Source organism: Pavona decussata, unplaced genomic scaffold, assembly GCF_977016875.1.
Source record: "Pavona decussata unplaced genomic scaffold, jaPavDecu1.1 SCAFFOLD_84, whole genome shotgun sequence".
Classification (NCBI taxonomy): domain Eukaryota; kingdom Metazoa; phylum Cnidaria; class Anthozoa; order Scleractinia; family Agariciidae; genus Pavona; species Pavona decussata.
In genome coordinates, this window is record NW_028145502.1 from 4309962 (window position 1) to 4332882 (window position 22921).

The 22921-nt window shown below is 38.9% G+C and overlaps 1 protein-coding gene across 4 annotated transcripts in view; it reads left to right on the forward strand.

Annotated features, from left to right (window-relative positions):
* The window catches only part of LOC146475574 (tyrosine-protein kinase transmembrane receptor Ror-like), a 45940-nt gene that overhangs the window by 18291 nt on the left and 4728 nt on the right, over positions 1-22921 (forward strand). For 2 of the 4 annotated variants that reach the window (XR_014865887.1, XM_085115958.1), the window contains exons 1-11: positions 4626-4780; positions 5309-5387; positions 5886-5949; positions 15407-15810; positions 16406-16720; positions 17881-17904; positions 18649-18676; positions 19411-19578; positions 20599-20843; positions 21613-21666; positions 22383-22592. Coding sequence is in view for 3 of the 4 variants with exons in the window: in XM_085115958.1 (XP_084972084.1) it covers positions 4634-4780; positions 5309-5387; positions 5886-5949; positions 15407-15810; positions 16406-16720; positions 17881-17904; positions 18649-18676; positions 19411-19578; positions 20599-20843; positions 21613-21666; positions 22383-22592 (1738 nt within the window). In the remaining variant the exon portion in view is untranslated. Of the gene's footprint in view, positions 1-4625; positions 4781-5308; positions 5388-5885; positions 5950-15406; positions 15811-16405; positions 16721-17880; positions 17905-18648; positions 18677-19410; positions 19579-20598; positions 20844-21612; positions 21667-22382; positions 22593-22921 lie in introns of those variants that run through there. The other 2 variants (XM_085115959.1, XM_085115961.1) reach the window with 1 other exon arrangement.

Consider the following 22921-nt stretch of genomic DNA (forward strand, 5'->3'; position numbering starts at 1 on the left):
AAAAAATCCGAGTGCTCCTATCAGCAGTCGAACCTAAGACCTTCTACGAGAGAAGCTACGCTTCGAGTACTCTGTTCTAGGCTTAGGCGATATAAGTTTGTTAACTGAGTTTCTCTTACGGCATACATGCTCTACAACATTTTACCAGATGAGCTTAAAGTCAGACCACCTAACGCTATCCTAATCTCTGTTTAAATTAAGAACTTAAGACACTTTTTCAAGAATAACCTGCATAACCCCCAGTATAAGTAAATATTTTGCACCAGTTAATTTCGAATATTTTAAATAGCTTTCTATTCGTGGTGTTTTGTATTTTGATGCATTTTTAATCTGATGTTGTTATAACACGTATTATGAGCCACACTTATTTTTTTATGTAAGAACGTTCTCAATATTTTTTTTGCAATTTGAGCCTGAAAAAGTTCTTAAGATGTTCTTAAGTTTTCTTATAGCATATCAATAAATCTATGCGGACGTGACCAAGACACCTATAAAAGAGCAATATGTGCCTTAATGTGGTTTATATAGACTGAGGTTTAACATGTATTATGTTTTTTTTTTAATTAACAGTATGAATACCGGCCTTATTTATACTGTTCATTTTAAAAAGCATTTGGACAAAATAAAAACGTTCTTAAGTGACTCTCAGCCTGGGTAATATTCTTAGCATGTTCTTAAATTTTAGTTTATCTCAGCATCAATTAACTTTCTTATATAAAAAAGGTTCGTATAAAAAAAAGGAGAGTAGTTAATAACAGAATATAACACTACAGAGAGCATAACAACTGGTTTGTGAATTGTAATTTGAATTTACATTAGAACTTGACAATTGGGGATTATGTATAATTTGGTCACCCCAAGATAGCCAACTTTCGGGCCAAAAGAAACGTAATTTTAATTTCTCTTCCGATGATTTTAACTGACGATGTGTTAATGGTCTGTAAGCTGTCTAAGTTATTAAATAACTTTCTATCCATGGTGTGTTGTATTTCGATGCAATTTTAATCTGATTTTGTTGTATGATGTATTATGAACTATATGGAATCAGCGTTATATAAATAGCAATTATTATTATTTTTATCATCATCATTATTACCATTATGAAAAGAATTAGAAGAAGTCAAAGAATTTTTTTTCACGAGGTATAGTTCTCTTAAAATCGGGTTGAAGCTCCGCAATAACTTTCGATTTAAGACCATTTACGTTTCCACGTCGTCCGCTTGGTTAACTCTTCGATAAGTTCTCTTCTACCTTTGGCTTTGTATCACTTGAACTTTTGCGATATCAACAACGGCAAGTATACAATTTTGAAAACTATTACAACTATTTAGGACCAAAAGTACAACATTCATGCTTTTCTTCTATGTTAGTCAGATGTAGAAGCCGGACGGTGATAAGCTACATGTATGAACTCACAGTCGAAACGACCTGTTTTTTCTTACTGTTATGCGCTCTGTGTCCTGCTGAGTTAAATACTTGTATTTTTAAACGAAAGAGACAGTAAGGAAGTGTATACAAAGGCGCTATTGATACACAGATTACAAACGTTGTCTTTAGTATAAAGAATTGCAACTGTAGACAGTACTGAGGTTAATTGATAGGTTCCAAAAGTTACATGAACAAAAGTTGCATGAGAAGGTAAATGTTTACTCGTTTCGTTATAAACTGTGTTCTGTGTCCCATTCTCATAACGCGACAGCAATTACTGAAGCAAAGCCCCCTGTAAATGAAAAAAATAGGAGCGCTGATTACACTGACTGGATTTACATGAAAGCCGAGATGAGTTTTTGGTTTTCTTTTTATGCTTGGTTTCTTGCAGGATGACTAAACATAGTTTTGTCCTGGTACGAAACCATCGACAAAAACGAGGTTTAGCTATCCGGGGGGTAATTCTTCCCCCCGGGGCAACTCAATTAAGTTTCATATCGGAAGTTTCCGCCCTGACCTCCTACCTCTTCTATCTCTTGTCTAAGCCTCAACTTCCAAAGCCTTATGTTTTTCTGCCAGCAAGCGTAGTTTTTGCTTTGTAATATAAATTTCTGCCACGAATTTCTGTTCAGTTTCTACTACTCTTTTCGAAGAATTGGATTTAATTCTCACCCTTTTTGGGTTCACGGTCTGTTTTCTCGACCCTTTGAAGTAATAAAATTTAAAATTTTGTTACCCTTTCACATGTTATGGGGGTGAAAACGTCCTCCTTTCGGGCGTAGCCTAATCGTATGGCGCATGCGCACCATATGTAGCACCCACCCCGCCCCCGGAGAAACACAATTCCGGTTTACACTGTGGGTTGTTTCGTCATCGGAAGAAATTTTGTCCCTATCAGCTGAACACAGTGATGAAACTACTTTGGGAGAATTAATTTCTCAGCTGCCATGAATTAGATTTGAGATCTGCAATGAAACGATCATGATGCCTTAACTGAAGGATAAAAAGTGAATTGGTTAATGTCAAATGGTCCCTTCATGTGCATAAGCTACATTCTACATTGTTATAAATTTGGCGGATAAGAAGTACTTTAGATTAATGGTAAAATAAACTATTAAATAGCTGAGATAATAGGCAATAAATCAAACCAATGTCACCTAGAGAGTTAAAAAAAACAAAAAAGGCATACACTCCTTTTTTTATAAGAATTTTTTTATGAAAACGTTGAGGCTAAGATTAACTGATTAACGTACTAAAAACATTACCCAGGTTGAGATTCAGTTAAGAACATTTTTATTCCAACCAAATATTTTTAAAATGAACAGTATAAATACGGATAAAATATTACATGAAAAAAAATTCAGTCTATATTGTCCAATTAACCCAAATAATAGGTGTCTTGGTCACGTCCGCATAGAGTTATTGAAATACTATAAAAGATAGCTAAGAACATCTTGAGAACTTTACAGGCTCAAATTGCCATCAATAATAAGAAAGCTCAGCCTCAGTCCCAAAATTAGACGCTTTTATATAAAAATAGAGTGTAAGCTGTTAAATATTTGAGATAAGAGGCAATAAATCAAACCAATGTCTCCTGGAAGGTTATAAAAACGGATAAATTCGGAAAGGGAGCTTCCAGACTAAAGGAAGTCTGTAAGGGGTGTTGCGGACTGCTTATCTGACGACGACGTAAATAAGTGTTGCATTTCATGTATGCTTTTCATATTTTAAACGGAAATGATGTTATTTTAGACAAATTTCGCTGACAGCTGGTCCATAAGAGAAAAATAACTAAACTTTGCTTGTTAGAGCCTCAAATAGCTAAACGGACGGACTAATGAGACAAGGAGTTTTCAAAATAGAATTAAATTAGGAACATTTCGCAGCTCTTTAATTAATTTCACCCTAGGATATAAACTGCATGCTAGCTTTCTTTTGTCTTTTCAAAGAATCCGAAGTCTGTGGGTTTCGAGGCCATGTGACTTGATAGGGGAGGTACAGCCAAGTGCTTGGGGTGAGCTTTTCAAGGCCTTGTCAGAACAAATTCAGCTAGACGATTTCCCTTCTTGTCACAGTCAATTTAGTCAGCCAAAACGCCTTAAGAACTATAACCGAGAGAGTCCGAGCAGCTTGATGAATGAAAACCCCAAAACCTCACTAATTCGAACCAAAGAAATCTAAGGAAGTCTTCCTTATTTCTACCGCTTCAATTATAATTTTCAAACCTTGGAATCCCACTGTCTACTCCTGATTTGAGAGCAATATGCTCAAATTTGCATGCACAGTCATCCGCTCTTCTTAAATACGAGTGGGCTGGCTGTGCAAGAGTCGACAAGCCACCTTAAATTTTATACTGTCCCACACGGCTAATATAGCTAATCAATGGAGTATGCCAGAGTTTTCGAGTACTAAATATTATGTTGCCTCGTTTCCTGTTTGTCATGCGAAAAGGCTGTAAATATACGTTTTATATCATGTGTGGTAATATTGACAGCTGGTTAAGCACTTTATTGTTTGTTTACAAACTTGTTCATTGAGATGGGACGCAAACCGAGAACCCCTCAGGCTAAACTAAAGGCAGAAACTTCGAGTACCACTACGTATTTCCTCCTCGAGTATTCTACGATAACATCTGTTTCCTAATCCAGTATTTAAAAACATTAAAACGGCGCGAATCGCCCTTCTTTAAACTCGAACTCCCTCGCACTGCGTAGGGTTTTAGTGTTTTTGCTAAGCAGAAAGAATTATAGAGTTAGGTAAATGTTTTCTTTTTGCGAGCTGATTTTTCGATTAGGAAAAAAGTCCAGTCAGCCTTGTGGTGAAAGCAAAAATGGGATGAAATTTCACTCCTCGAATTCCTCGGTAATATCCCCGAGGGTTTGACCTGCAGTTTGTGGTATTTGCGACATTTTAATGTTCCCTAAATTGCCACAGACTCGAAGGTTGAGGGCCGACTGTTACTTTCCTCAAAATATCTGGAGTGCTTTTCCGCCGGTGAAAATTCTCTTAATATAAATAAGTCCTTGCCGCATACTTCTCTCTTGAAAATATCCATTTTAGAGTTTGTGTAGCACGTTTGCGGCGTTTCAAATGATTTATCATTTTTCTGAGTTCCCAGGTAAAGTAATTTTCCGCAATTCAAGTTGGTTTGTGAACCATAATAACAATAAAAACTATTAAGTACTGGAGCGATGACAGACAGACGATGAACTGTCGTTTTGACATGCTAATCTCTGAAAAAGATATCATTTTATTGCTGGGTTTAACAAGAGCGCCTCCATGCTGGCAGACACGTAAATCGACTGCAAAAGTCAACTCTAGAGGATTTCGATTCATCCCAAGAACTTTTAAAGTGAGTTTTATCGTTATGTACGAAAATACTCTTAGTCAACTTTGGGTTCTTCTTATCTCGATGATTCCAACGTATTAATGAGATAGTCGCTTAGGTACGGGCCTTCAATTACATGAATGTTTGTATAACGCGTAGCTTTCACTCAACCTTCGCTACAGAAAACCTCGAATGTCAAATTTATTTGACTTTTCAAACATTTCTCGCAAAACCTAGCGTTTTTAAACATCCAAAGCGATGTATTCAAGTCAGCGCGTTGAAATTCAGGCCGTATGACTTCGCATAGTCTAAATTCCAGCTCTGTAATCCATGAAATACGATCTAATTTAATTATTGTTGACCAATGCAATCAAACAATTTACTTCGAGTAGAACTCTAAGGAGCTGGGCGCGGGTTCTTAGTGACGTCACGACATGCCGCCAAATGCTTTTTTCTGCCAACAATCAGCAGCGACAAGACTTTTGTCAGAAATGGGAATCGATTGTCCTCGTACGCCGATGGTGAAATAACAGTGAGTCTGTTCTCTCCCAGGTTCGTCCAGGAGAATCGATGAAGTTGGCGGTGATCTTGCTGTGCGTCATTCTGGTTGCAGAGTTTAATAATGCTCCAGGTAAGCGAAATATCAGCGACGTCTTGTGGCCTTTGCTTTCATGTGGTCATGTTGTCTGTTCGCCGTGTTTACTTTTAATAAGCAGTACGGTTTTATGTAACAAAACATGGACGAGAAGGCAAGTCGCTTAAAAAGCTCAAAGTTAAAGCCTCGAGCATTGTTCAGCGATTTTCCTGTGGCTGCTGTTGTAGATCTCAGCGCGTTAAATCTATAGCAAACAGAAGTTATTTGCTAGCTCGCCTTTGAACTCGTTTTATACTGTATGACGGAATTACTTGAATTTGAGGGGATTAAATGAAATCTATGGCGATGCTGGCTGTATTTTTGCGATAGTTGCTTATTTCTGTGGTCTAACTCTGCGAAAGTGTACACTTTTTGGGTCGAAATCTGCCTCGTTTTGTTGAACGTGAATTGTGTCTCTCATCTGTCTGCCATTAGCAACTGAATATCTCTGTGTTTATAAGTGATTTACGAACATGTTCATTTCTCTTCTGACAGCCACGGCAAGGAAATATTCAAGGAAAGGATCTCGCTCAAGAAATAGAGGAAGATACCCGAAAGAGTGAGTTTGAGATCTTTGTACAATAAGGCTGTCTTAAGAGCTTTTTTCATGCAGAACTTCTCCGGATAATAGCTCAGCGCTCGGCGTCTGTTCTACGTTGTAATTCAAAACCGTGATAGCATGGTTTGGCAAGATGACCGTATCGCACGGAGGGGCAGAGATTAGTTTCTGGTGATCAAATCGGAGCAGATTTTATTTGAAAGAAAGATGTTAAGATGCCATTGTTCATTTAAACTTCCGAGTAATCCGCGCCTTGCTGTTTTGTTGTCAATGAACTTGCTTTCGTGTCAAACGCGGCTGGATTTCATTCAAACATCTTCATTTATCACATGTTTCACACAGTCGTCCTTTGTTTGCGAAATCGCCGCTTTTACACGGCCGAAATCGCCGTCATTGTTTCATTAAACTGCTTTATTCTAACTCGGCCAAGCAGGTTTTCATTTAAACCGCATGCAAATAAGGTCAAAGTATTCCCTGCTCCTGTCTTGAATTTTGCACAAGACCCGTGGCTGACGAGATACGTCAAACGACATGTCTTATGTTTATCTGTTTTTCTCGATATGGCTATATTTAGCGAGACCACCATCAGCTTCGATTGTGCAAGGGGAATACATATCACTTCTTTGATCTTCCTTGAACGCCATGCTCATTTCATAGCTCGCAATTGATTCAAGTGTAGATTTAATATTCGACACAATAGCTAATTGTTGCCTTTTTGTTCTTTCCATTGTGTGTTCATGCCGCCGCTCGAAGCGTTTAATAAACCGAGAAGATTCTTCATCTGCCCATTGTCAAACGCGATATGAGATAGGAAAATAGTTTCTTTGTCATGTGTTTAAAAACTGAATGCGTGTCGTTTAAAACGTTGTCTGTCAAGTTTCATCTTGAAACCGACATGCGTGAGAAACGTTTTCTTGCCACAAAGCTGTCTTCTTGTAATGTGTTAGTTGCTGTTTCTCTGTTGCTTTGCGCCGTTGCTGGGGTCATAAAACGCGCTAATTAACTCTTTCTTTGGGATAATCAGACAAAATCTGTGAGGCACTTTGCAAAGGGGCCGCTTTTGATCGAAAATTCATGTTTCTGGGTGAGCGAAAGTTCAAAAAGACAAATATCGACTCGCTAGCTTGGCGTTTCCAAACTTAAGTTTCTAATTTCTTTGTTTATTCCTTTCTTCGTCGCCTACGCATTTCATGTAAAGTCACTCGTTGTGGAAAGTGTAATTCAGACATCTTACCAAGACGATAAAATACATGTTCATCGTGACATCCGAGTCAAAAAGCACTTCATAACAGGAAACAAAAATATCTCGCTTGTCAAAATGAAGAAAAAATCAGGCGTTTGATGCCAGGAGTGCTTCATTTAGCAGCGACATTTATATTTTTTTTGCGTGTGTACGATTTTGATCTAAGGCATCTACTAAGGGAAGTAAAATGATGATAAAAAGCTGTAAATAAAATTAAAATTCTATTTACGTCTGTTAGGGTAACAAAGGTTTGTTTGTTTTGAATCGAGCGGCAGGAAAGTGAAATAGTTTTAAAATAGTTTGTTCCGTTTAGATCGAAACGTTTGAAAAGTTTGTATTGTATGATGTTTGCACTTAAAACTACATGTAATTCCGCTAGATAAAAGTCGATTCCCAGCAAGAAGGGCATTGAATTTCAAGGCAAAATCAAAACTAACCTTTTGTCTTTGTTAAAAGAAAAGTACAGAGAAAGTGACAGCTTTTAAAGTTGCAATTGCTTTGGAAATCGAAAAGTTTCATGGAATCGTGGAACGCTGGAACGTTCGATTTTTTTTTTTGCAAATTTATGGTGGTTACATGATACTTGCACCGTGGAAAAAAAGCAACTGTCTTCATCAGTTAAGATTGAACGTATTGTTTGAAAGATATTCAAATGGAATTTGAATTGTTCCTAGACAATTTTAATTCAATATTTATTCGTGCTGTATGCTAAGTGACTGCCTTGAGGGATAAATATTTGCGTTTTAGAGACAACAAAGCTTGATGACCTACTCCAATAAGTGGAACACATAAAAATAATGATTTCTTACTTCCTGTTTTTAATGACTTTAGCTTTTTCGCCTTTAAGATTTCCACTCTCTCAAGTTTGTTTATCAAACGCAGTTTCAACTACCAACACATGCTATGCTGTGTTATACGTTTTTGTCAAATGTTATATGAAGACACCCCCTTTAATAAAGGTGAACATATTTTTTGAAGACAGAACAAAGAAACAGGCCCCAAGTCTAATTAGCGGAGTAATTGCTATCTTCTGTGCACATTAATTACATTTTAGTGTTGCCGACGCTTGGATTCATCAACCTACTAATTGAATCCTTACTCACATGAAGTAGAGCATCAAAAAACACTGGTTTTACCTTTTAGTTTCCTATTGTGGTTTACGTTTGATAGTTTCTCTTGACTGGGTGTGAAAATATCAGTATCCCTTTACTATTGAGGAGAATTTGCTAGAATCTTGATTTTGCCCTTCTGAATATGGACATTGATTACATAGGAATTTCATGTGGAACAAGAAAATGTTTTGTCTAAAATGTTAATTAATGACAAATTTATTTTGCTTGTCGATATTTCTTTTCCTGGGCTTGGAGAGATCTATTTTGCATTTAGCATTGGTACTATTAATTTTAACTTCTATCAAACTGTTGTTTTTCCCTTATCATAACCAGATTTTCACACTCAGATTTAAATCCACAAAAAACTCTAAAAATAACTACAGTGTTTCTTTCCTTTCAGTTGCTTTTAGAATCAGGTATGTAATGTTTGTCTAAGTTTTGAATGTTGACGAAACTCTAAATTGAAAGCTACTGAGCAGTACTTTCCTGTGGTGCTGTTTATTATACTGTACATGTACAAGGTGATTCTAACTTTTCAGTTTTTGGATTAAATCCTTAAGTATGACTATTTAAATGAAAGCTACTGAGCAGTACTTTCCTGTGGTGCTGTTTATTATGCTGTACAAGGTGGTTCTAACTTTTGAGTCTGTGAATAAATCCTAAAGTGTGACCATTCAAATGAAAGCTACTGAGCAGTACTTTCCTGTGGTGCTGTTTATTATGCTGTACAAGGTGGTTCTAACTTTTGAGTCTGTGAATAAATCCTAAAGTGTGACCATTCAAATGAAAGCTACTGAGCAGTACTTTCCTGTGGTGCTGTTTATTATGCTGTACAAGGTGGTTCTAACTTTTGAGTCTGTGAATAAATCCTAAAGTGTGACCATTCAAATGAAAGCTACTGAGCAGTACTTTCCTGTGGTGCTGTTTATTATGCTGTACAAGGTGTTTCTAACGTTTGTGTCTGTGGATGAAATCCTAAAGTGTGACCATTCAAATGAAAGCTACTGAGCAGTACTTTCCTGTGGTGCTGTTTATTATGCTGTACAAGGTGGTTCTAACTTTTTATTCTGGATGAAATTAAACATTCAAATGAACGCTACTGGGCAGGGCTGTCGTGCGGTGTTGTTCACCACTGAGTGATTTCACGGAATTAAGGATGATATTGTTATTTTGTTGTAACAAAAAAGCTTATGGAATTATAATTCGAAATGTACTTTAAGACGGAAACGTACTCCGACGTAATTGAATATGACTTGGATAACTCTCCTGTCGGTCACTTAAAGGATCACAATGAAGATTAGAAAGCTATTATAAAAATACCAAAAGTACGTTAGTGTATTAACAGTAACGCCGTTGTACTTGGAAAGAAAAAAAAAAAAAACAGAACAAGGGTCAAGACGTCCAAGTGAATCTTCTTTGTTATCAAGGACGCGTTTTGGGGTGTGTTGAATTTGATCAATTATTCCAAGTAGGCCACAACGGAAAGGCACCCTATGTATGCGTTCTCTAGATGTGTCCGGCCAAAAGACCCACAAACCATTGATAACGTCTACCGCGAACCATACGGCAGGGAGCGAGTCACGTAGCAGGGTTTGTGGTTGTCTAATGCAAAGATATTTTTGCGCGGTTTGTGACTGTGGGAAAAGCAGATCTTGTTAGGGGCTTTTGGAATCAAAAAAGGAAACTGAGGAATCACGCATTTTTCAGAGATCGTTGTTGCCTGCGAGGAAGCTCTCTCACGCTGAGAAGAGAGCTTTCTTCAGTTGCAGGGGTTAAAATACATGACAATAATTACATCAGTTTTTTTGTTTTGCTTAATTGAAGCTTTTATCTCTAAAAATTGCGACCTCAGTTTTCCTTTTGAGTTCCAATAGCCCTTGATACAATCTCCTTTTCCCGCGTAGTTATGCATTCTATAAAATCACGCAAAAACATCTTCGTGTTTGGAGCTTTTCTTGGACCATTCCGTGATGCGCAGAAATTTTGTGCGTTAACAAACGACGGCATCGTCGTTAATTGCAGGGAAGTTTTCATTGCGGCTAGGAGAAAGCAAGAAGCCAGTGGCGGGCTTATAGCAGTGGTCGCATGCACGAAGAAAATTGTAGAAGATTTTCGTGCGTGCGTGCCAAATTCATCCACCGCGCGCTCACCACAAGAAATGGTGTTTAAGATAGCCTGTTGTCGGAAACCAAAACAGCTTAATTTTCACTCTAGAAGACAATGGAAAGGAGAGAGCATTGTAGGAAAGCTCTGCTCAGTAGCTTTCATTTGAATAGTCACTTCGGTGGATTTTCGATGTTCTCTTCGCCGACGTCTTTACAGTGCGACGCGCCTTTACTGTGGCCACCCAACAAACTTTTTTTCACAAGTTAGCCATAAAATTCAAAACGCCACGTGTTTTCAATAATTCGTTGTTACGTCACTTGCCTGTTGGACTTTGCAAGGAGGCGTTACCGTTAATGAAATTCGCGTATCCTGATTGGCTAACTTGTAAAAAAAGTTTGTTGGGTGGCCACGGTAAGGCGCGTCGCACTGTAAATTCTAGAACCAATTTATGATAAACAGCATCAAACAATTTTGCAAAATTTGAAATCAAAACATTCAGCATTGCAGTAAAGTACTGCCCAGTAGCTTTTATTTGGGGGGTGAGTTCAGAAGATCTAGGAATATTACTTGATTGTTTTTAATAAAACAATTATTCTACTTGCACTTTGTCGGCCGTTCAGTTTGTCAATGGAATGTACCATGCTAGGGTTATATCTGGAAGTCCTTTAATTGGTAACGAGCCGCTTCTGACGAACGGAAAGCTCCCTTGCCCTTAGCGTGTTGTTTGATTAGTTCCGGGGTTAGCGCATAAAAGGAACTGAACAGCCCTGCCGAAAAGACCGCTAACTTCCGATAAGGCAACCATAAAGCCAGCTGCAAGGTTAAAGTCACGAAGGGGTTTGTTGTTAGAAATTCCTAAGGAAAATATCAGCAATGTATAAAGTCAATAACGATATGATTTGATTCTCGTTACCAACTGAGCTATCAAGGCAACTTTTAACCAGGCCCTGATTAGGACAGACTCCTTGAAATTAGATACTCTGTTCAGGGCAGAGGGGCCAAAAACCACACCCTGTCGAGCGGCAAGTTCCCCCTCTCACTCCCCCTGGGGTGGTGGGGGGGGGGGGTGGGCTTCAGGAACCACCAAGCCAGATCCTTACTGTCTATGAGGGAATACAACAACGATACCAACAACTGTTCCAATACCATGTTTGCAGAACGTTATAAATCAACGCTATAAATCCGACGTTTGCGTTTACTTTGAGAATTAATAGAAAAGAAGGGCGAAAGAATTCCAGTTTTGGTATTAAATTAATTTAAAACTTCGTTGATCCTGAATTATGGAGGTAAAGACAAGTTATGATTAGAATATTATTTACTTCCCGCTTAACGTCATTTTGAGCAATTTAATCAGTCTGTACTGCCGCAAATCCGCTACAACATTGACAAATTGCTTGTCTGGATTTAAACTTCCTTGAATTCTTTGAGTTAAAAAAACAACAACAACAACAACACCAAAAAAATAGAAACTACCTTGCACAGCGAACTTATTAGCTGTTATGGTTCTACGAAAATGCCAGCTGACCTCTTTTCCGCATTTGACGGCTTATCTTCTAGTTCAACTAATCAGCTCCCTTCGTGTCAATCTGCTCCCTTCGGTCAAGCCCGAATTTTTGAAGCGATTGAGGCCATCCGAACAAATACGATATCCACGGAAACATAAAAAATTGATGTTCACGAAGCCGTCTAGCATCTTTGTTTGTCGAACAACCGCCTCGGACACACAAATGGTTTTGGTTAAAAATATAACTCGATGCATATGGGGTTTCTTAACTAGCAGAAGATCTTATTAGAAATACCTAGCAATCAATTTTTTTTTTTTTTGCATTTTTTTACGACGCTGTAGCGGATTATGAAATTGTCGTCGTATGTTGTTGTTTTGGGAGAATATGACCTACTGACGTCATCTCTAAATCGACGTGTAAATGTTTCGCAAATGTTTCAAGTCGGTTAATGATTTTAAAAAATGTCCGATTTTATCCTTTAGATAATTCAGTCTGATGACTGCGATGTAATTGTGAACAAACAGTCTATTCCATTCCATTCCTATTCCGTAATCGGAAATTAACAGTAAATTAGAAAGTACTGCTTTAACCACTCGCTGAAATATTCACACTTTAGGACTTCCTCCAGAGACTTGAAAGAATCACCGTGAATTGCTAACAGAAGTTGAACAATTTTTAGAACTGGCTTTTGTTGAAAACTTTAAATTTTTTCAAAGTTTGGGGTAAATATAAAAACGACTATAGTTTGTTTTTAACATGGTAAAGTATTATTAAAATGTTTGTTATTTGGTTTATTATGTTCGCAATTTTCGTCCAGGGATTCAGGGCAACATAAATATTTTCAGTCTTTTAAAGTGAAAGACACAGAGGATCTTTGTTGAAGGAAACGTATGTTTAAGTTGTTTGTTTATAGTGTTGTCAAAGTTTGTTAAAGTGAAGTAACTTTCTGTATTGAAACGGTTTGTTTGTTTAGTGTTTACAATCAAGGAATTCAAGTAACCTTGCTGAATAAAGTAGTTTTGTTTCTATTTTATGTTTTTCAAAGTAGCGAATACGGCGATTTTTTTATTGAGCTGCAAGAGGATTTGTGGCGCGAAGCGAGTAGGTTTATCTGCAGCACAAGTCTTGTTTACTGAAACTGGAATTGTTTGTTTACGTCAAGTTGTTTTGGAATTTTGCCTGTTCTAAGTAAGTGTCAATCTTGACTTTTTCAATTATCGCAGTTGACAAACAACATGTATAAAACTATTTAAAAATCGGTTCAACTCTAGAATGTTCGCAAATCTGCTCCTTAAGTTTATCTTGAGTTTTAATCTGATCTAGACCCCCATAAGTATCTTACTCATATAACGTGAGATAATTTTTTCCGCCAGCTTGTTCGAAGTAACAGCTAATCTGTCATCTTTCGAGTTTCATTATGGCGTGTCTTGTACCTGCAACCAGCTTGCGGTAAACGTTCGGCATCCTCTTTCAATCGCATAAGAAGCTGCAATGTCATTAGCTCTAGGAACATGAACTTAATTTCCGCTACGGCCAGAAAATTACAAGAGTTTATCTTAGGTCGAACACACAGTAAAAGATAATGAATGTAGATAATTGAATCTGGCGATAAGGGGTCAATTCTTGGTTTTCATTAAGTGTACAGGTTTGTTGGTGAAAGAGCAATACTGAGCGAGATCCAATTGAGAAAGAGTGTAGATTTCTCTCGTGAAATACTGAAAAACAAGCAGTCAACATTGTCATTTGAATGTTAGCACTGTAGTATAGGATTTTACTTACAGACTCCAAAGTAAGAATTGCGTTGTTAACTGAAATACAAAGTAAAGTAAAGTACTGCTCAGTTATTTTTTTTATTGGTGGTTTTCAGTTTAGTAATTAATGTACAGACTCAAAAGGTGGCGCCAACTTGTACAGAACACACAGCGCAGCAGAAAAGTTCTTTTCAAGAAATCTCCTTTGAAAGCTAAAGGGCAAACGCATTGCAAAATTGGAACCACCTGTTACTTGCTCAAGGTTCGGTTAAAGAATTTTCAAGGCTTTTAGATGTGGCCTGCACTTAATTCCTCGTGTCAAGAAATAATTTTTTCAGTCTCGTGTGCTTGGGAGTTTGTTTTTATTTAGTAAAGCTTACATCGTTGCTGGGTTCTGTTTCATTTATGTTTAGAAGGACAATCCGCCCATAAAACTCTCCAATAAAACACTTTTTGTCTCGCCGTAAACCTTATCTTGTTTAATTTGCGTTATCTCCTTAACATCTTAGACATTTTCGGAAATCTTTTGTTCAACTTAACCTTAGCTAAGCCGCAAAGTTATGGCGAGCGTCATGTTTCTGTTCTGAACAGGTTAAAAGAAATTTAGGAGATGATCTTTCAACTGAAAGCAATTACAGTTTTCAACAGAAAATAACGAAAGAAATCACTTAATTTTAGTGTCAATGTATTTAGCGCACGGTTTTTTTTAAGAGAAGTAAACGCGAAGAAAAACCTGTCGGAGCAACTGGCTGAGAAATTCTACTCTACATACTGTTACTTTTCAGATGGCGTTAATCTTTTTTGAACCGAGACAGCTCTTGTCCAGCAGCCACAAACAACATTTATGTAAACAAATTGCGTAAACAATAACCAGTTCCTTTTTATACAGGATGACTTCAAAAAAACAAAACAAACAACAACATCAAAATAAGATGTGTTTGCGTCCGGCTCTTGTCACTTGAGCGAAGGGCCTGTTGTGGTCTTTGTTCCTCGATTTTAATATTAAAATGTTGTTTGCATCCGAATTTCATTACTTTAGTATTTTAAATGTATAATGCAGCCTGTTTCCCACTAACTGTAATTCACTCTTTTTCATTTATGTTTTCTGTCAAAAAGTAACCGTTTAGTAGGTTTAAGATTCTGTAATTGAAAAGTTCCGTCCTCCAAATCATGCTTTTGTTTCTTTTTTCGACAAATCAAGAGCTGAGTAAAAATGAACCAATTGCGCGTTTCCCTGCACTTAACCTACGCTTGCATGTTTTCCCGCGCTTTCGCCGGTGGCCTTCGGTCGGTGGACCGTTTTCCCGCGCTTTTCATCAGTTACTTTTTCCCGCATTGACACAGGTTCCCTGCGCTTAGCACTGGCTGCATGTTTTCCTGCGCTTTCGCTGGTGGTCGCCGGTCGGTGGACCGTTTTCCCGCGCTTTGACCAGTTACTCTTTCCCACATTTGACACAGGTTCGGTTTGATTCAAATCAAATTTTCCCGCGCTTGGCATCAGTGGACTGTTTTCCAAGGTTTGACTTCAGTTGCTTTTTTCCCGTGCTTGACACAAGGTTTTGGGCGGAGTTCCGGTAAATTGGCTCATCAGATTATTTGGTGTAAACTGCGTTAGTTTCAACTTTACAACAATGATATACCAATAGAAAACTACTTGTAAAGGAGCTTTGCCTTGTTAGGTAAATCATAAGTATTAATCTCCACGTAACATCTTACACCTATCTTTTTTCTCGCTTCCAGTTCCCCGGTGTGCGAACATTACTCTGGAGGCCAGCTATGCGATCCTTACCTAAAAGGTCAGCAGGTTTATGTCAACCCGTCACGTGCCTCCCAGGCCCAGACGGGCAATCGAGTGGAGATCAACTACAACATGCTAAATGGATATGTATCTTCAGGATGCAGGAATTACGTGCTGCCAACCTTATGCAACTACGCTTTCCCCCCTTGTGATCAAGCTTATTCTGCTGCGAAACCGAAGAAATTCTGCCGAGATGATTGTTTGATTTTGAAGAATGACATTTGTGAGTGGGAGTTTAAGCAAATTAGCAGACATCCGTATCTTTCCCATCTGTTGCCCAATTGTTCCAGTATGCCGACAGTCGGGGATCCTGATTACAAGAGGTGCATACGGGTTGTCCCTAAAGGTAGGTTGCCCCAGCAATTCATTAGCTTTCATTTGAATGATCACACTTTAGGATTTCATCCACAGACTCTAAAGTTAGAACCACCTTGTACAGCATAATTAACAGCATCACAGGAAAGTGTTGCTCAGTCGCTTTCATTTGAATGGTCACACTTTAGGATTTTAATCCAAGGACTCAAAAGATAGAATCAACTTGTACGGCATAATTAACAGCATCACAAGAAAGTACTGCTCAGTAGCTTTCATTTGAATGGACACACGTCAAGATTTCAACCACAGACTCAATACTTAGAACCACTTCGTATATCATAGTAAATAACACCAGAGGAAAGTACTGCTTGGTAGCTTTCATATGAATGGTCACACCTGAGTTTTGTGAAGTTAAACTATGTTGTGCAGCTTAGCAAATAGAAAAATACTCAAAATTAAGGACGTTATCCTGCCAAAAAATCATAAGCTAGAGAGCGAAACTCGACTTAAAGTAGGATCTTTTTTTTTGAGCGAACGCTTACCGATTGGCAACCTCGTTCTTAGGGTCTTCATCTCCCTGGGAACGAGGCTGACCGATTGACTCAATTCAATGTGCTCATTTCTAGGATCTCGACCAAGATTCAAAGTCGTCTTGGAGGACATCACTATGTTTGAAAACAAGCCTGTCATATTCAAATGCCGATTAAGCGCGAAGAATCTGGAAACCAACATCACGTGGTACAAGGACGGCAAACCCATTGGCGATACTCATCGAACTTACAAGATTACCGCTTACCGCTGGGGATCGCGGCTCAGGATCCGACGGGCGAGAGCGGGGGATGCTGGGACTTTTCAGTGTGTGGTGGAAGGTCCCGGGGGAACAGTTACCGCAAAGGCGAGGTTGAAGATCAACCCACTCGTCAATACCCCTCCAATCGCAAGTACGGTTTTAGAGTTTTCTTTGCATTGTTTACTTTCTTATCAGATTCGTTTCAGATTTGAACATCTTCGAGACGTTGAAAGAAACGACAAGAATGCATCAAAACCAGTAGCTCGACAATTTAATTTGCCTAACCACTCTTACGAACACAAGGCAGCCTGTGGCATTTTTCTTCATCATGGTATCTAAACACAGAAACGCGCAAAACGTTAAAACAAGAATTCATCTTCCAACTCGGCTCTCTTAATCCCCACGGAATCAACGAACGCTTTTCGCTCGATTAATTAATTCTTTTTTTCCACGTTACCATGATTCCGCCAACAGCGTAGCTCCACTGCTCACCATATAAACGCATACAATCCACAATTCCTTGATTTGCTCTGACAAAGGGCTAACGCTCAAAACGTCAGCACTCGAATCTCGATGTTGAATGTTGATGAACCAGGCATTCGTTTCTTCGTTTCTTCTCCCGACTGACGCAGCACCACAGTTTCTTAGAAACTGTCCCCCTAATCGAGTCGTTTCAGATTGGACATAAGTAGTTGTAATTAAGGACGGTGCCTACTTATAAAGAAGTATTTTTGCGCGGTTTATGACTATGCGGGGAAAGCAGATTTTAGCAAGGGCTATTGGAATCCAAGAAGAAAATTAGAGGTAACCCCGCATTTTTCAGAGATAATTAAACAACAGTTATTCTAAAAAGCAATAAAATACAAAGCAATGTATAGCGTTTTTTTCCCAAATTGAAGCTTTATTATCTCTGAAAAATGCGTGGCTACCCCAAATTTTCTTTTTGGATACCAATAGCACTTGCTACGTTATGCTTTCTGTGCATAGTTTTAAACAGGGCAAAAATACCTCTGTATTGGTAGGCACCACCCATAGGAAACCCGAGTATCTCCAGATGCGCAGAACGTATGCGCAGTAACAAGAGTAGGCACCGTCCTTAAGGATAATTTAGTACACGTACCAATTGGTGGGTTCGATCGCATCGGCAAATTTACTTGTTACAGTTTGTCGGCTGATTTCTTTATCTGATGGTATAGCGTGCGGTGAAGATCGACCTGACTAAAACCATTTGCAGCCGTACCACGGATTTTTATGCCGGTGTTTGTGCAGCCTGTTTCTCATTCTAAATGTATTGTTTTAATTTTTCCACAGACAAATCTGAACAACCCTCAGAAGGTAACAGATTTATTTTTTAGTATTGTTATTAAAAAATTCAATCCATGTGATATGACGTGCAAAATCTCCGGAGCGCCCCTTTAAATACACCCTTTCATTTTGGGTTTAATGTTATAACTGAAATTTCAGTAACATTTCAATATAACAGATTTGCCTGAAGTTTTGAAGGAAGTTAAAAGTAGGGTCTATTACGGCTTTTATATTTAACTTCTCTAAAACGTTTTTATGACGCTAGTTATTTCCTGTCATTTTGTCTTCTGTCAATGTAACACCGTGTTGTTTTTTTTCCTGAAATATTGTTTTAATAGCCCTGATAAGTTCAGTCCTTTTAACTTTTAAAAAAGTAAATTCCAATGCCTTTTAATTGAAGCATAGTTAATGAAAAGCCATGCTTATGAAACCTGACAAACTTGTTTGTTATATGTTTTTGTTAACATTTTTGGTCTTGACCGTGCACAAACCACATTAGATTTTGAAATGTGTTGGAGCAACTGACCGGTAGAAACGTTCCTTTAAGATGTTCAACTGTGGTGTGAACGTTAAAACAAAGGATTAAGCAGGGTTGCAGCCCTTCCAACATAAATTGCAGCACCATTGTTTTCTTGGCAAAGTTTCACAACCAGTCTCTCAGTTAAAAATTCAAGGCAGAAGCGTTTTCAAGCCCAGCGTTGTTTTTCCAGACGCTATTATCTAAATGAAATCATAAACACTTCATCATATTTTTTCTTTCTTGTTCTCTTTCAGATTCGCATCCGCCCATCGAAAATCCTGGGTGAGTGTTGAGTTTTTATTTGTATGACGTTTTGTACCCTTTAAGCCCCAACGGTGATCGGCATGAAATTTCTCCTTGTGACATCAATACTTATTCAACCTCTGAGGTCATGAGAATTAGGCATATGATCACCCAGGGTGAATTTTCTTTTGAAAAGTTATGGGATAAAATCGCACAATCTGATTGGCCGAATTGGTTGACGATTCACAGCGACGAGCGTATAAAATCGCGGGAACGGGTACATTAGTAGCTGAATGGCGGCCAATTTGGCCGCGATTTAGGAGCGATCGGCTTTAGGCTGTTGTGTTCTGTTTCTTGCCCTTAGCACTTCTTTGATAATATAGAGAACCTCCACTCTGACAACAAATTGACGTTAAACTGTTGGAAGTAATGATTAAATTCTAAATTTTAGTTTGAAAAGTAGAAATAGCATTCAAGTGTGCCGAAACTAGTATGATCATCGCCCATTTTCGCTTTCAAATTTTCTGCGCGTCGCCATTTTGGATTTTATGACGTCATACGGTTACTGCTATTGTCAGTAAGCGGAAGCTGTTTTGTGTGACACAATTGAGACAATTTGAGCAACCGTTTTACGTCATGAAACCCAACATGGCGGCGCCCGGGAAATTTAAACCTTTTCTTGCGCCCCTACACTTTGGAACGTAGCACTGAATGAAGCAGTTTGAGACTTCAGACGAAAGTTTAACGTTTCTTCTAATTATTCTCATTTCCAGGACCCTCTCGCCTCTTGGTTTGTGTGAGACATACCGCGGTCAGTCATGCGCAGAATTCATTGGTAATCAGAGCATCTGGGTTCATTACAGAGGTCATCAGCAGACAATTGAGAGAGAACTGGGAATGGCACTCAGTATGATAAAGGCAGCCAATCAGATGTCTCCTGGGTAAGATACTAATTAGACGGAAAAAAAAAGTTCGGTTGTGCTGTGTGTATGGTGTAGTAATTTTGCGGAGAGTTGCACTTGAATGTTTGGCGAAATTTACATTAAGAAACGAATTTCGTCCTGGCGAAAATTCCAAGAACGGAGATTCGTAGATATTCCGTAGTCTTAGAGGAAATTTTGGACGGGCGAATACATCGAAAATTTCAGGGAATAGTGCCGAAGTTTGAGGGAAACACGTTTTCATCATTTTTTTACATGCAGTTCTGTTTCACTTAGCACGACGATTCCATAAAAATTTGAGCGAATTCAAACTCTTTGTCAGCGCGATGAGAACTCAGGAGAGTTTCTGGTCAAAACGAGAATGGAAGTTGGAAATTTCGTCGACTATTAATCGCGTAGTGCGCCGTAGGACTTATGCATTATGCGTGCCATATAGTGAAAGCCCGGTATCGTACAACCCCGGTATATCGTACCATATTGTTGCACGGCCAAAATTACAGTAAATTGTATTGAACAGAACACTCGTATAAACGAACCACTGTTTAGCGAAATCCCCCGCGTAAAAACGAAACACGTTACAGCAGCACAGACGTAAAATTTACCCGGATATAACGAAAAAAATATCACTGTGAAAATATACTCTTGAGTTTCTGTCAACAGCTCACTTAATATTGCCAGCGGGCAGTATAGTGAGATCTACACCACCTCATCCTCTTCCTATCAAATTTTTAAAAATTACCAAAAAGCCGAACGCTGAGCCAACCAAGATTTTGGTCGTTTTCCCTCAAATTCGTTTCAACGTGGTTTCGTTTATAACGGACCTCCTTTTAACCAAAACATTCTCCCAGACTATTGGGGCCTTGGGACTTCGTGATATCAGGGTAGTTTGGCAACACTATACGTGGTATTTATGGTCTCAGTTGCAGATAAAGCTGCTTGTTGTTCTTGTTATTGCGGTTCCACTGTATAACCACCTTCCTCGTCATCAGCTCATGTAAGACTTTCTGTTTTGATTAACAGCTGCACCAAGTATGGCATACCCGCCATGTGTTTTCACATCTTTCCGACGTGTGACGCCGAAGAGCTTGATTCCAAGCCTCGGTTATGCCGAGAAGACTGCTTCGCTCTCTTCGACGACATCTGCTCATTTGAGCTGCAGTTCGCAGGAATGAATCCGGTTTTCAAACAAGTACTTCCCAACTGTTCTGCTCTTCCTACGCGTGACGACAAGGATCATGCTTATTGCACCTCGCTTGGGATTCCAGGTCAGTGTGGAGGCAGTTACAGTGGTGTTCTAAAAGACAACGCATCTTGCGACTTTATGCGCAATCTTTTGGGACAACTCTGACAATTCTTATCCCGGTTAAACCAACAGAATACATAGAATATCAGTTCTCCCAAAACGCTATTTCTCCTTTTCCCATTTAACTTAACCTCCCCCAAAAGAGGACAATTATACTGAGTAAACTTAAAACCTCTCCCAAATAAAACACAATTCAAAGTACGTAATTAATTCATTAATTCAGTGCAAAATGTATTCTGTTCATTCTACTATCGATAGTCCCTAAAGGACGTCAATACCTTCTACTCCTTCTATTCCCATTCCGGAACAGCCCAGAGAAACGCGCTCCTGAGAACTTTGTAGTAGGAACATAGCCTTCCTTGGTGAAATTTGTGTAACATGTTTGATGCGCTTCTGAAAATTTTATGCGCATCAATATGTAATTTCTTCTTACATTATCAATGCATTGTCAACCAGACAGGTGAGGGGAATAAAGAAAATCATCAACTAGGTGATATTGTTCAATGATGTAGCACCAAATTCTCTAACTAACTTATAGAAAAAATGCATGGCAGTCAGTTAGGAGAATTAACATTCAGATCATGGGAGTGAAAGGGTAAATAAACTTGAAGATCGGTGATGTAAACTGTAGACATCGAGTAACGTTCATTTAAAACAGAGCATTTTCGGGGGAGCATTTCATTACGATTTCAAGTAAATGTTGTTTCTTTGTTTTTCTTTTTATCCATCAGGATTGGACAATACTCCTGCCCCTCCTCAAGACTGGCCTTTGCAGGATGTTCAAGGTTGGTGCTGATTTACATCGCAATACTAACTGTTCGTTTCTTTTGACCAGTCTATGAACGTCAGGCACTGTTTATATAAAAACTGGACCATTTTATAATTCAGGGATATCAGCCAGTATTAAAAAGCTGGGTCATCGGATACTAGAATGCAATTGGCGTACGAAAAATGGCTGTCATTAAATTTCCTGCAAAATGAAATTAACAAGATCTAGCAATATTTCGTAGTTACGCCATTCCAAAGTTTGATTGGCCGTTTTTATGCTAGAGACGTTAGTTGTCTAGACGCATTTAACGTCTGAGACGTTAAAGCCGCACTTAACAGAAGACGTTAAAGTCGTCAGACGTTAAATGCGTCTGTCTTGTTTACCGTTTTTATACTAGACGACTTTAGCGTCTCTAGCATAAAAACGGCCATTGGCGTACGGAAAATGGCGGCCGTTAAATTCCTCTTTACGGTGGCCAAATTTCCTTCAGTATCAACTCTTTTGATAAAACCAAACATTTGTTTCTACTCCCCACCGACGCAGCACCACAGTTTCTGTAGAAACTAAGCCCCTTATTTTTTGTTCAAATCGATCATCATTTTATTACCGTTTTCGGGGGCGCTACTTTCAAGGGATGGTTACTTTATTTTCGAAGTTTACAAGTCTACTAGTCTTCGCCTGCTTATTTGAAATCTTTCTGTAAAACAGTCCACTCGTTCTCATTTCACGCAGATCACACGTGCTACAACGACACTGGTAAAACATACCTCGGGCGAAAGAACTTTAGCAAGTCTGGTCGCCCCTGCCGTCCGTGGGCTAAAATGGACCCCCCGGGGCATAACTACTGCCGCAATCCGGGAAACCTTCGTGAAAGTCCGTGGTGTTATGTGGGACCGGACGATGAAATGGAGTCTTGTGACATAAACAAGTGCACGGCAGTTGGTAGGTGGACAATTGTCTTACTTTTGGGGCTGTTTTTCTTGAAGTTTGAAGATCTGCGCGGTTGTCTCGTATCGTTAGTCTTTGGGCAACAAACTTTATTCCATGTTGTTTCTCTTCACCCTGGTGTATCAATGGGTACCGGCGACGTACTGCTGGGGGTAACCCTGCATGGACTAGCATCCCATTCAGGGGGGAGTAGCAATACTCCTAGTTGCTTCCTGTGATGGACAAGCATCCCATTCAGGGGGGAGTAGCTATACTCCTTCTTGCTTCATGCTGGGTATCCTGTGATAGACAAGAATCCCATCCAGGAGGGAGTAGTAATACTC